General features: G+C 49.2%; 1 protein-coding gene across 2 annotated transcripts; it reads left to right on the top strand.

The window, feature by feature from the left end:
- Positions 1 to 30: 30 nt before the first annotated feature.
- Positions 31 to 6,720, top strand: CC1H1orf109 (chromosome C1 C1orf109 homolog). Of its 2 annotated transcripts, none has more exons than XM_042952676.1 (5): positions 31 to 306; positions 501 to 778; positions 2,643 to 2,819; positions 4,814 to 4,932; positions 5,092 to 6,720. In XM_042952676.1, the coding sequence occupies exons 2-5, from the start codon at positions 504 to 506 to the stop codon at positions 5,127 to 5,129; spliced, it is 609 nt and encodes a 202-aa protein (XP_042808610.1). In that variant the 5' UTR covers positions 31 to 306; positions 501 to 503; the 3' UTR covers positions 5,130 to 6,720. The 2 variants fall into 2 exon arrangements, with proteins under 2 accessions (XP_042808610.1, XP_042808609.1); XM_042952675.1 differs by having other exon boundaries at positions 2,640 to 2,819.
- Positions 6,721 to 13,944: the final 7,224 nt, after the last annotated feature.

Genomic DNA, 13,944 nt, shown 5'->3' with positions numbered 1-13,944 from the left:
GCAGCCTCGCAGGGGCATGCGCAGCGAGACTGCGGGCGCTTGGGGGCAGCCCTGGCGGGTCCTCAAAGTTTGACCGTATTAGCTTTCAGTTTTCTCGCTGGTTTACGGAAAGGCAGCTTCAAGGAAAGGAGACAAGATTCTGGCTCGGGAAGCGCGCGTTTGGAGAGAGCCCTCCGGCCTGCGGAATCCGCGGTCTGAAACCGCGGAGACTGCCTTAGCCGCGGACAAAAGCTCCTCCGACGGGTAGAGCGGACACCCTTCCGGAGGTGGGAGACGAGGGCCCGGCCTCCGAGAGCCCCTCTGAAGGTAAGACAGCGCCGCGCGCCAGGACTTCCTGTCGGAAGGGATGGACAGCCCCCAGCGAGGAGACCCTGACTTAGCTGAACCTCACTTGAACACGAGAATCACTCCTGGACCCGGTACTTCCCCCGCCCACTTGCGGCCCTAATGCTGTTGTTGGTTTTTTTCTTTTCTTTTCTTTCTGTTTTTGTTCTCGGCAGAAGATGACCCAAGACCAACCTCTGCTTGCGGTGCAGGAGGCCCTGAAGCAGTGCTTCCCGGTGGTGGAGGAGCAGCAGGGCCTGTGGCAGAGCGCGCTAAGGGACTGCCAGCCCCTCCTGCTGTCCCTCAGCAACCTGGCAGAGCAGCTGCAGGCGGCCCAGAATCTGCGGTTTGAGGACGTGCCACCACTTCGGGCCTTCCCAGACTTAAAGGAGCGGCTGAGGCGCAAGCAGCTGTGGGCTGGCGACACTGTCTTGGACAAGTTAGAGGAGAGGCTGTAAGAGTTCAATGCCGCTCCTTCTTGGCGGAAAAATGGGAAAACTTGGTCTTTAATAAGTAGCCAGTATCAGTCAGGAGAGAGTTTTCTCCCATACTTGAGAGCATGATATTTGGAGGTGTCCCAACCTTCCCTCCTCTGTTCAACCTTTCCCTCCTTCCAACCCTCTGCTCCATTTGTTGCGCAACGGGACCTCTTGTCAGAAAGTCATTTTATGGCATTTCCATTGCCCCATAAGGCATGGCAGTGGTGGCCTTAGGAGAAGTTACAAAAGGAGAAGAGAAAAGCCATAGAGAAAGCTTATTAGCCCCCCTCTACAGTTCTTTTGTAAAAAGCAGTGAGGAATTGTACTTTAAACTTCAGAGGTGCTAAGAGTCAAGGGTTTTACCCTGGTATCATCGCATAAAATCTTTTCAGATCTCTAACTTAACCTCACTTCATCCCATTTTGCTGGTGAGGAAACCGAGGCTCCATCAGATTGCCTGTGGTCACACAACTCGTAAATGGTAAAGCTGGGATCTAACTCAAGTTTACCTGATGTCAAGGCCAGAGTGGTCCGCTGCCACTCTGTTCTGCTATACGTTGATGTCTCTGTGCCAAGCATAGCGCATCTCTAAGCTCTTAGTATGCCGAACGGGAGACCCTCTAAGAGTTCTAAGTATTGAGGATAGACAAGAGGCAGGGCTCGTAGGCCATTCCTTGACTAGAGCAAGAGAAGGTTCTAGTGTATACAGTCTGTGCCATAGACTACTTGGAAATGGTCAAAGATGGGGCCCTTCTTTGTATTCATTTGTACAAAATACATTCATGAAGCCTTTACGGGATGCCGAGTGCAAGGTGCTCGGAATACAGCAATGAACCAGACTTAGTTTCTTAGTTGATTAGAAGAGATAGACCATCAGTCAATTAAATTATGTTGTGGTATATTCTAAGGTACTTTTATGTCAGTTCTTGACATATTTGTGAGGATTGGGCTGTTACTTTAAGTCTATTTTTTTTTTTTTTTGGCATTCTTTTTTTTTAAATTTTTAAATGTTTTATTTATTTTTGAGAGAGAGAAAGAGTGAGTGAGCAAGCAGGTGAGGGGCAGAAGGAGAGGGAGGCACAGAATCTGAAGCAGGCTCCAGGCTCTGAGGTGTGAGCACAGAGCCTGACGCAGGGCTCGAACCCATGGTTCATGACCTGAGCTGAAGTTGGACACTTAACCGACTGAGCCACCCAGGCGCCCCTAAGTCTGTTTTTTAATTGTGAGTCAAGGCCACACGTTTTGAAAGCCCCAGTTCTAGGTTAGGGAATTCTTTGTCCTTTTGGAAGTTGTAGCCTTCTTCTTGGTGGCTGGTCCCTTGGAGTCACCAGTGGAATGATAAAAATATTTACCATAAGGTGGGTACTTTCCTACTGGGCATTTTATATGCGTTATTGCACTTAGTCCTCATAAGAACCCGTTCCGCTCATTCATCCATTGAACAAGTGTTTGTCATTGTGTGCACCAGTGTCCGTGTTCTAGGTACTTAGGGTGTGCAGTGAGCAAGACAGACCATTTTTATACGTGATTGAGAATAAGTAACTTTCCGAGGATCCACAGTAGTCTGTGCCTCCGGAGCAATTTTTCCCATTGGGACATTTGGCAATACCTGGAGACATTACTGATCGTCATAGCTCAGGGAGGGTGGGGGCATGGTTTGCTCCTGTCATCTAGTGGGTACAGGCCAAAGATGCTGCCCGACGTCCTAAAATACACAGGGCAACCTCCCCACCACAAAGAACCATCCAGGCCAAAATGTGAGTGTGCTGAGGTTGAGGAACCCTGCCTTAGGCCTTTCTCATGATATTGCCCAATACGAGACTTCTTTTCCCCCAGAAGCGCCCTCCTCAAGGTGCGTGACACCGTCAGCAGCCACGTGGAGCAAGTGCTTCAGACCTATGAGCAGCATGCAGACACGATTGGCATGGATGGTGTCCTCCAGGCTTCGGTTGTGAGCCCTTCGGTGGCTGACATGTTGGAATGGTTGCAAGACATTGAGAGACATTATCGAAATTCGTATCCTTTGCACATGTTTCAGGCAGCGTCCAGAGCTGCTTCAGGAAGTCTTTCAGTTTTCGTGAGATTATACCACTACGTAGTGTGGGTCAATCAGTTCTCTTTGATCTCTGAACTTAGAGAAGAATAAAGCAGGGCAAGTGAGGGATGAGCATGGAGTCCTGACTTGAAATAGGGTGGGCAGGAGAGGGCTCACTGGGTTAGTGGCATTTGAGAAAAGACCTAACGAGAGCGAAGGAGAGAGCCATGTGATATTTGGGGGAAGCGTGTCCCAGGTAGAAGAAACCGCAAGTGCAAAGGCCCTGTGGGGGAGAGCATGCCTGACATGTTCATGAAATAGTGCGGAAGCCAGCAGGGCTAGAGCGGATGAGGACGGGGAGCCTAACAGGAGACACGGTCAGAGAGATGGGGCTGGACCTCATAGGGCCCTGGAGGTCTTTGAAAGGATTTTGGCTTTTGCTCAGAGTGAGGTGGAAAGCTGTTAGAAGGTTTTGAGAAGAAGGATAACATAATCAGCCTGTGTTTTCTCACAGTATCACCTGGCTGAGTTCGGAGGAAAGACTTGGGGTGGTGTGGAGCCAGGGGAGCTGCAGGAATACCACCAGTTCATTGGAGTTCTGGCCCTTTTCTCTCAATTCTTTTTTTTTTTTTTTTTTCCTAATGTTTATTTATTTTTGAGAGACGGAGTGTGAGCAGGGGAGGGGCAGAGAGAGAGGGAGACACAGAACCCGAAAGGAGGCCCCAGGCTCCTTGCTGTCAGCACAGAGCCCAATGCGGGGCTCGAACTCCTGAACCATGAGTTCACGACCTGAGCCGAAGTCGGCCGCTTCACTGACTGAGCCACTTAGGCGCCCCTCTCATAAGTCTTGCCTGAATCACGCATCTCTGCTCTGGCTTCAGTTTCTGCCTTCATTTGAGTAACTCCCCAATCCGCCCTTCATTCTCATTTCTAGCCTTGATGTTCAGCTTCCCGCAGCTGCCTCCAGCCGGGTCGCTCCTGGGAGCACAAGCTCCTCGGTCCTGCCGCCACACTCAGTCCCCTTTCCCTCCAGGTGTAGGATCAACCCTGTGTGATCATTGTGTGGGAACTCCAGCAGCCCCTTCCCCCTCTCCCTCTCTCTTTCCTTTTTCACTGCATTGGTGGCAGCTGTGGCGGTGGCAGCTGTGGAGGCAGTGGGACAGACTAGGCGGGGGAGCAGTAGCCGCCGCCAGTGTTACTGAGCGCTGACTATGTGCCAGGTACTCTTCTACGGCCGCCTGTCAGGTGTTTTGAATCCGTTTCCTTGGCGCTTCTTGTATTTTTCTTCTCTATCTGCACTGCCTCTTCCATAGTCTCTTGCCTCTCATGAGGTCCCTTGATCTATGCAGCCTCTTGACAGGTTTCTCTGTCTCTGCCTTCTTTCCCTCTAAGCCGGCTCCGGCTAGGGACCTCAACGGTAGCCTGAAGACATCTTTGTTCTGCCTGTTGCCTATAGAGGAGTTTTCGACAGCTTCCAGAATCCCCATGTGGGTCTTCGGTGCTCTTTGTGTTCTGGCTCAGCCTGCCTTCTCAGCCACCTTTCTGACTGCTGTGCGTGTTCCAGCCGGCCAGATTGGAGGATTTACTCGGCCCTGAAACCATTCCATGCTTCCTCACTTCTGCACCTTATGCTTTTCTTGCCAGCTGGAATCTTCCTGAGGCCCTCCAAATAGGAGGGACTCGTCACTCAACTTCTGAACCGCCACAGAGTTTCCTCTTTTGTGTCCCTGAGATTCTCCCTTTCTACTTTCTGGTTTTTCTGCTCAGCGTGGTGAGATCCTAGATTGTTGGGGTGATGTTTCATCCCTCTGGCCCTGTAGCACTGTGAGTGAAGAGGTGCTCAGCAAAGATGTGTGACATAGGTGAGTGCGAGAGAGCTACCCCTTACCCTTCTAGCTTCTCGTAGCTCCCCCAGGGTATTTTTCCCTTCAGCATATTTCGTTGTCTTTTTGAGCAGTCCTTAACTTCCCGGAAGTTACCTGAAGAGAAAGTGCCTCCTGTCCTCCATCCAGTGGGGAGACTTGGCCAACATCCAAGCTTTGCCCAAGGCCTGGGACCGGATTTCAGAAGATGAACACCAAACCCTTGTACAAGGTACTGGTTTTCATTTATGCCTTCATGTCTGCTTTCTTTCTCTGTGTCTCTCTGTCTTACAGAGATGCCCTTGCAGTGCCTGCATATTTTTTATAAATCTGATGTTTTACGTTCCCTGGAGAGGTGATATGCCACAGTTTTTCTCTCTTCCTATTCCAGATACCCTACTGAATGTTTCCTTCTTCTTGGAAGAGTAAGGAAGTGGTGTGTTTATCAGCATACTAGTGAGACACGGTTGAAGGCTGATACTGACGCATTCTGGTATTTCTAAAGAAATGTCAGTATTGTAACCTAACATACTTGAAAGATTAGTGCCTGGGGCCGGAGGAGTAGCCCTTGGGAGGGTTGTGTTAGATGTTTCTAATGTTGCGGCCTCCCCCTGCTCTGTCATGGTTGAAAGTACGTGGACGCCCCTTGCCCTTTTCTGGGCTCGGGAATGGATGATGGAGGCAGAGAGAATGCAGGAAAGGCAGTGCAAGAGAACACTGGGGGCAGGAGCCACAGCCACAGATGTGGTAGGGAAGGAAAGGACGGGGGAGAGAGTAGCATCCCTCTGAGCATCATCCAAAGCTCTGAGCTTGGTTGACACCCGGCCCTGTTATGTGTATTTGTATCAGTACCCGATTCCCTGATGCAAGATGATTTTTCTTGATGATTTAAAGAAATAAGGGTGATATTGATGGAAGACAGTACAGATCTTCCTCGACCTATAATGGTGTTACATCTTGATAATGTCATCATGTAAGTTGAAAATATCGTGAGTCAAAAATGCATTTAATGCACCTACCCTACCAAATGTCATAGCTCAGCCTCGCCTGCCTTAAATGTGCCCTGAATACTCACATTAGCCTACAGTTGGGTAAAATCATTGAATACCAAGCCTATTGTACCATAAAGTGTTGAATATCTCGTGTAATTGATTGCAAAACAGAAGGGTGGTATGGGCACGGAGTGGCTGTATACGTTGTGTACCCTTGTGAACTTGGGGCTGACCGTAAGCTGGGGCTTGCTGCTGTCACCCGGTGTCACAAGAGAGGATCGGACCGCGTATTGCCAGTCCGAGAAAAGATCCAAATTCAAAATCTGAAGTACGGTTTCTGGTGGACACGTATTGCTTTTGCACCATCGTAAAGTTTGAAAACTCATAAGTCAGAGTCGTCTATCATTGTCCAGCTGCTTTAGCTCCTCGTCGTCATTCAGTTTCCGGAGTCCGCCACCAGGGGGAGGTGGCGCAGCATGAATCATTCTCCGTGCTTTGTCTTCGATGGTGTTCCTCTGTTCCCTGTCTGAGAGTTAAGTAACTGGGCATAGTAAGACTGCTAAAATGATGGGGGTTTTTTTCTGACCAAAGCTGGCACCTGATTTTCCACATCCCTCTGATCTTGGAGTAGCTGCACGGTGGGAGAAGAGCGCCCAGAATCAGGCCATCAGCGTTATTTCTGAAGCCCAGTGCCTTCATCTGTGAAATGGTTGGGTACTTCCAGACCTGTCAGCTTCCTAGGCTGTGGGAAAATCTGGGTCACTGGATGTAGAGAGGCTTAATAAAGAGTGTAGATATTTTTAAAATGAAGATGAATTTTTTTTTTTTTTACTACAAAAGTGATCTATATGCTTTTTAAAAAATCAGAGGAAAATTGTAGGAAAAATTTTAAATGTAGAAAAGTATGAAACACAAACTCCATCAGAGAAATTTTGATATATGGCTCTTTCTGTGTCCATATCCACAAATTAAAAAAAAAACCCACAAATGTGGCATCATTGGTATATACTGTTAAATAAACTTTTTATTTTTTTTAATTATTATTTTTTTCGATAAACTTTTATTATTTTTAAAATTTTAAAATTTTTATTTATTTTTGAGAGAAAGAGCATGAGCTGGGGAGAGGCACAGAGAGAGGGAGACACAGAATCTGAAGCAGGCTCCAGGCTCTGAGCTTTCAGCACAGAGCCCGATGTAGGGCTCGAACTCCCAGACTACGAGATCATGACCTGAGCTGAAGTCAGATGCTTAACTGACTGAGTCACCCAGGTGTCCCTAGATAAACTCAAAAAAAACTTTTTTAGCCATCTTTTCACTTTCGTATTTCTAAAAATAGCTCAACACAATATACACCAGTGTACATCTCATATACAATTTTAAGAATGTATTATATCTTTTGTTTTTCCAAATCTTCATGTATTTCTACTTATAAAGATTGTACATTCTCATTGTAGAAGATTGAAGTATTACAGAAAGTGAAAATGCACACTGTCTACTGTTTTTAACAATATGGTAGATGTTCTCCCAGGAATTTAAAAAATCTATCACATACGTTAATAATCATAAATAAAACTTAAAAGACATTTGGGTGTCAGGCCTTATGATGTGCTCTGGAGACAGATGAAAGAGATCCCTAGAAAGGTTTATGGTTCAACCAGGGAAAGATTTAAACCAGTGTTTCTCAAGCTTTAACGTGTATAGAAATCACTGGGCTCTTGTTAAAATTTAGACCCTAATTTTGTAGGTCTGGGGGGCGGGGGCAACGCCCTAGATTCTATGGGAGCGGTGGGGTGTTCGTTCTGAAACTAGCTGTTAAGACTGCAGCCTCCATCTTGGTCCATCACTCCCTCTTGGATCCCTCACGCTGGGAGAAGTCAGCTGCAGTGTTCCAAGTCGGCCCTGTGGAGAGCTTGTGTGAGAGACCGATGCCTGCCAGCAATCGCGTGACTGAGCTTGGAAGCAGAACCCCTGCGCCCCTGTGACTTAAGCCTTCTGGTGAGACCACAGCCCCAGCTAACAGCTAGACTACAACTTCATGAGGACCTAAGACAAAGGCAACCAGCTGAGCTGTGGCCGGATTCCTGACCCATGGAAACATAATAAACGTTCGTTTTAAACCATTAAGTTTTGGGGTAATCTGTTGCATAGCAATAGATAACTAATATAATGAGCAAATGGGTTTTTTTGTTTTCTCCCAAATTTTGTACAAACTGTAGCATACTGTGTACTCAGCTTTGCACCTCTCCCCCCTCCCCCAATTACTGTATCTTGAAGGTCATTCTATGTGAATACATAAAGAGCTTCCTTAATTTTTTCTAGAATAGTTGCATATTTTTCTGTTGTTTGGGTATACCATAGTTTATTTAAGTAGCCCCTTACCAATGGACATTTAGGTTGTTTTCAAAGTCTTAGTGTCTTATGGGTTTCCACCACCTTCCTGTACTCCCACCCCCGTTCATTATGCCTGTTTTCCCTGGAATTTTTCAACTAGCTAATCCCACTGCACCGGCTCACCCCCAATAAAGAAAGAAGTCTGTTGGTATTTTTACTGGACTCCTATTTAACTTCTAAACTAAGCAGACTCATAGCAGGAATGCTTCCAGTGATCCCTCCTTAAGCATGCCATAGCATAGGGGTTGAGATATTAGATGGGAGCTCTTTTCTGTTTCCTTTAGTTGGGGAAATAGACTCTCGGGGGTCAGAACCCCTTCCCTATCAGTGAGACAATCTGTTGGGATGAAATGAAGAATTTAGGATTCTTTCTTTCCTGTCTCTACTGCATCCACATTTAGAATTTGACCTCAAAATTCTCATGGTGGAGAAGGGGTTTTTCAAAGCCGGTGGGATCATCCTAGGCTCTGAAGAGGACTTCTGCCCTGCCCAAAGAGTGTCCAGATTGCATGGTGACTTCATTGTCTGACTTTAATGTGGATGATAGGAGCCAGGTACCATCCCCAGCTGTCCGAGTGCTGAGTTGTTGTCGGTCCCTTCTCTCTGTGCACATTCGCCTGGGAGGGCGTGCATCTAGAGGAACAAGCTCAGGGAGGAGAGGAAGATAATACACTTGGGAAAGTGTGCTGAATCGTGAGTGACCCAGACCTGGGTTCAAGTCTCAGCTCAGCCTCTCACCAGCTAGTCTTGGGGAAATCCTCTCTCCTCTACAGTTTGTTCGTTTGTGTAATGGAGATGACGGTATAGGTCCTTACAGGACCTAAGTGAGAGGAGACATGTAAGGGGTTTGGGTAAATTTGTAAACATGTAAGGGGTGGAAATTTACTACAGACTCTGAGTCACCTAAACGGGTAGCTCTGTGATCCTCTTTAACACAAGCCGTGAAACAAGTAGGCTCTGAGACCTGGTGCATTTCCTAAGCGCCCATGGCTTATCAGTGACATCGCCACATTTTGAATCAGGGTTTTCTGGGCTCTGATGAGAGGAGTCTTTTCCCTTCACCACCATTTCCCCTCTGCTGCAGAGGGCAAATGCACGCCAGCCACCCACTCAGCTGTGACAAGAGTTGGGGGTCTGCATGGGACAGGATTCCACTCAGAGGTGAGTGCAGTGCTGACCCCATCAGGTGTGGCAGTGGCACGTGAAAGCAGGCAGGGTTCTCTCTGGGTGGCCGTGACCTTGCCAGTTAGCCCCCCTTCTGGACCCATAGCCAGGAGGGCAGGAGTGAGTCCCTAGACTGTCTGCCAGAGTCCTGCACCTTTGCCCTTAATGCCAGGGCTGGGAGGAGATAGCCAGTCCTTAAGGAATGATGGGTTTATCTTCCAAGCACTCTCTCTCCCCATCATTCCTGAAACGCCGCTTGGTTTCTATAGAGTGCAAAAGAAAGCCTTTTTTTTTTTTTTTTTTTTTTTTTTTTTTTTTTCTGAGACTGGTACCTGGTACAGCATATTAGGGCCCCAGCCCCAGAGATTCTGATCTGGCCTGTGTGAGGAGGGGCTAAATGCCTGCATTCTTATCAAGCACCTTTATTCTGTTGCAGGGTCATTTAAGAAAGAGCCTTGGGGGGCACCTGGGTGGCTCAGTCAGTCAAGCAGCTGACTTTGGCTCAGGTCATGATCTCACAGTTCGTGAGTTTGAGTCCCACATCGGGCGCTGTGCTGACAGCTCAGTGTGGAGCCTGCTTTGGACTCTGTCTCCCTCTGCTCCTCCCCTGCTCGCTCCCTGTCTCTCTCTCTCTCTCTCTCTCTCTCTCTCTCTCTCTCTCTCTCTCTCAAAAATAGACATTAAAAGAATTTTTTTCTTTTTTTTTTTTTTTTTTTTTTTTTTTTTTTTAAATTTTTTTTTCAACATTTTTTATTTATTTTTGGGACAGAGAGAGACAGAGCATGAACGGGGGAGGGGCAGAGAGAGAGGGAGACACAGAATCGGAAACAGGCTCCAGGCTCCGAGCCATCAGCCCAGAGCCTGACGCGGGGCTCGAACTCACGGACCGCGAGATCGTGACCTGGCTGAAGTCGGACGCTTAACCGACTGCGCCACCCAGGCGCCCCTCTTTTTTTTTAAAGAGACTTAATCCAGGGCCGCCTGGGTGGCTCAGTTGGTTAAGCGTCCAACTCATGTTTTCAGCTCAGGTCATGATCCGGTAGTTTGTGAGCCGGAGCCTTGGGGTGGGCTCTGTGCTGACAACAGAGCCTGCTTGGGATTCTCTCTCTCCCTCTCAAAATAAGTAAATATTTAAAAATAAAGAGAGAGAGAGGGAGAGAAAGAAGGGAGAGAGAAAGAAAAGGAAGGAAGGAAAGAAAGGAAGGAAAGAGAGAAGAAAGAAGGAAAGAAAGAAAAAGAAAAAAAAAAGAAAGAAAGATGGCTTTAATCCTAAGAAAAAGCAGCAGAGAGAGAGGGCTGGGAGTAACTTCTGCATACGGCACCTTATAGTCTGCCGGATCTGTATTCATTCCTTCAGAGGCCTCCCTGCGTGCCCAGCACAGAACCGATTGCTGGGGATACAAAGAGACAGAAGTACATGGTCCAGCGGGCCAGGCAGATAGGTAAGCCCATGTTAGAATTGCTGTCATAAAGGACGTGTGGAGTGCAGATGGAGAGTGACTGATTCTTTTGGTAGGTTTTTGTGGGAGGGAAGAAAGGGGAGTGTAAGAGTAGATCCCGAGCAACCTAATCTCAGCGAGAATCTTCCCTCCGGTCTCTAATGGAGAAAGTAACCGGGGAGGGGTGAGCATGGCCCGCTTGTCGTCATGTGAGCAGAGAGCAACCCTTCCCGATTCTGCCGTGGGCAGTAGTTCTTAACTTGCACAAAGAGCCCAGACTAATAAATCCACCACTCAATTGCAATCCCCACAGCGCGTTTATAGGCAGCAGCTGACTTTTATCAGCTAGTTTGTTCTTTCATATAAGCAGGGTTTTATGAGGGTCTCCTGAGCTGGCTCGTAACGTGGTGAAAGTCTGCAAAACTCAGCCATAAATTCCCAGCACCTGCCAAGCAGAGGATGCTATTTTCCAGGCACATTTTGTCCAGCTGGTGGCTCTGTCCCCTTGCCCGGTTTGCATTTTTGCACTTGTCTCTTTAAACTTGGATTTGTTTTTCAGCTCTCTGCGGCCTCTTTAAAGGCAACTGAAAAATGAGGGGTAGGGAAAAAGAACTAGAAAGTTACGTCTGTGCTAAAAATTACCCCTGGCTTATGTTGCTCTGAAAGCTGGTTCTGATCCCACTGCTGAAACAGAGACATCAGGCTTCCCGGCCACACGAACCCCAGGGCGGGGGACTGGAGGACAGTGCCAACCAAGCCCGTTATTAATATTTTGACTCTTTCCTGGGCCATCACCCTTTGTACTCACCATCCTTGGTTGTCAGTTCCGTAAACCAAAGGAATAGCTCCAGACGCCTTTTTCCCAAATGGGGAAAAAAAAAAAAGGCATGACATCTTTTCCCAGCACTTCGAACTCCCCCAAGACAGAGATACAAGTTGAATGCCCTCCCTCCTCCAAATAAGGCAAGACCTGGACGCTCTGAGGATGCCGGTTGGCCGAGGTGGCCCGGGTTACTCGGGAGAGCTACAAATGCCCCAGCGGAGCGTGCTGTCCGTCTAGGAAACATTGAGTGTGGCTCCAGACCTGTTCGTCTTTATGTTTGCAGCTTCTCTTTGTTTTGGTCAGGAGGTCATCAGGGCCGAAAGAAGACCCCTGTGGCTGCCCTTCACGCGACTTCCTCCTTGGCTCACTTTCCCTCGATCCCACTTCAGGGTGGCTTCATGGACACGTGACCTGTGCATCTAAGGGTCACCCGCCTTGGCTAAATGCTCTGCCGTCACCTGCTGGACATTCTTAATAGCTTTTGGACAAGAAGGGGGGATTTTCATTTGGCACTGGGCCCTGCAAAGTATGTTGCTGGTCCTGCCCTGCTTCCTCCTAGTAGTAGCTCCCTCAGACCTGTGGACAGACCCTCTCTCCTCCCAAGTCTGAGCCTGCGCAGAGCAGATGACTTATCCATCAGTGAGGAATCTGGCCTTGCTCCACTCCCAAAGGCTCCTGTTACCCGACCTTCTGGTTACAGGCCATCCCCATCATGTGACCATGTCTTCAAAGGCCCTGAAGAGGTGCTTCCCAGTCCCACTCAGCTGCTCCTGGCCCATTGTCACCTTTCAGAAATGATTTCTGGCTAATGCACTCCAGCAGGAGGAAGTGGGGGTCTAGGAGCACCCTAGGGCCAGATGATGGAAATCAAACAGGCCAGGAGTGGACCCCCACCCCGACAAAGAGCCACAGACCAGGCCAGGCAGAGCATCCTCCCTCCCCCAACCCCGCCTGGCGTGGGTGTCCAGATCCACCCGGCATTGCCACACCAGCGGAAACGGCGGTTGCTGCCCCAGCCAAGCCCTAGGACTGTGGCGACAACCCCGAATGGGCCCAGCCACCACATCAAGGACACAGCTCCACCCTCCTCTCTGCACCCCCTCCCACCTCAGGCTTCCCCGCCTCTCTCCTTCCCAGGAACCCAGGGCGTAACCTCTGCTTGGGATCAGGGTCGGTCATGGGCCTCTGCAGCTGCTGCTGCAGTGTGGGGGAGAAGGTTCTGGACCGGCAGTGGGGACGTCTGCCACTCACCGCTGTGGGACCTGAGCAGGTAACTTGACCTCTCTGGACCCCACTGTCTTGATCAAAAGACCAGAAACACAGTGGGGTGGACAAAAGTTTCAACTTCGTAGGGCCACTGCAAAAAAGTAAATGGGCTGATACGTGAGGAAGAACTTTAAATTGTATACAAGTACAAGTCATTTTCCTCTGAGAAGTGCCGGGGTGTAATGGAAAGGATTGGGGAACCAACAAGAATAATCCTGTGATTACTATTTACTGAGCAATCTCTCCGCTTCATGCTTATATCGAGAGCTTTGTATCCATTATAACAACCCCGTGGGGTAGGCACTGTTTCCCTAAGGAGCCGGATTTAGGAGGGTCGTGTGATTTCTCCAAGGTCACACTGCCGATCTGCAATTTTCATCCTTGACGAGCCCCAGTATTCAATCTACTGCATAGTCGTCTGAGACAGACCTGGCGGGGTGTCCCTGGTCAAGTCATCTAAACCTCTCCGTGCCTCAGTTTCCTCCCCTGGGCAATGGAGACCATTATCTCCCTCTGACAACCACCAGGATAAAACAAGCCCGTGTGTAGAGCACACCCAACATGGTGCTGGGTACGTCGTCTCTCCCTAGCAACTCTTGCCTCAGGAGCTGCTCCGGGCCGCATGGTGGCTGACACCAGCCCTGAGCAGAAGTTCCCAGCACGGGCCTGAGAGTCCCTGAAGCAGGCAGGGGTTCTGGTGACTGCTGGGTGAGGGAAGCGTTGCTCACATAGGAGAAGAAGGTGTGTCATTTCCTGGCTGCATTTGGCTACACTTCAGAGGCAAGGGCGGTGGATGTTGAGACTTCCCCCAGCCCAGGGCAATCTGGGGACCTGCCTCATTTCTGTGTCTATCCGCCGAAGTCACCGTCATTCTCCGTGAGTTACCAAAGCATGAGGATTCCACGCCACTGCACGGGGGCAAGTGCACCCGGTGCAGGGAGCCCGGTGGACGTGCGTGAGCATAACCAGTGCCAGTGACGCACGCTGTGGACCCGCCGCTTTGGTCCAAGGCGTGGGATCCGAGGGCACTCCTCCCCCGTGGAGGACTCTAACCTAATAGCTTCCTCCAACTCACCACCCCTAGGTCTGGCCGCGGGGGCCAGCAGGAGACTGGCAAGCCCTGGAGCTGCCCTCATTTATACTCTGTGTGTAACTCTGACCGAGTCAGG

The sequence above is a fragment of the Panthera leo genome, chromosome C1 (assembly GCF_018350215.1).
Source record: "Panthera leo isolate Ple1 chromosome C1, P.leo_Ple1_pat1.1, whole genome shotgun sequence".
NCBI lineage: Eukaryota > Metazoa > Chordata > Mammalia > Carnivora > Felidae > Panthera > Panthera leo.
Note: the sequence above shows the minus strand (reverse complement) of the source record. Positions and strands in the feature narration are given on the sequence as shown.

Bases quoted from the DNA above. Each gene is read 5' to 3' on its own strand.
- CC1H1orf109 (XM_042952675.1), top strand. From the start codon at position 504: ATGACCCAAGACCAACCTCTGCTTGCGGTGCAGGAGGCCCTGAAGCAG. The intron at 779-2,639 runs GTAAGAGTTCAA...CTTTTCCCCCAG, and splicing joins GACAAGTTAGAGGAGAGGCT to AAGCGCCCTCCTCAAGGTGC. The intron at 4,933-5,091 runs GTACTGGTTTTC...TTCCTATTCCAG, and splicing joins ACACCAAACCCTTGTACAAG to ATACCCTACTGAATGTTTCC.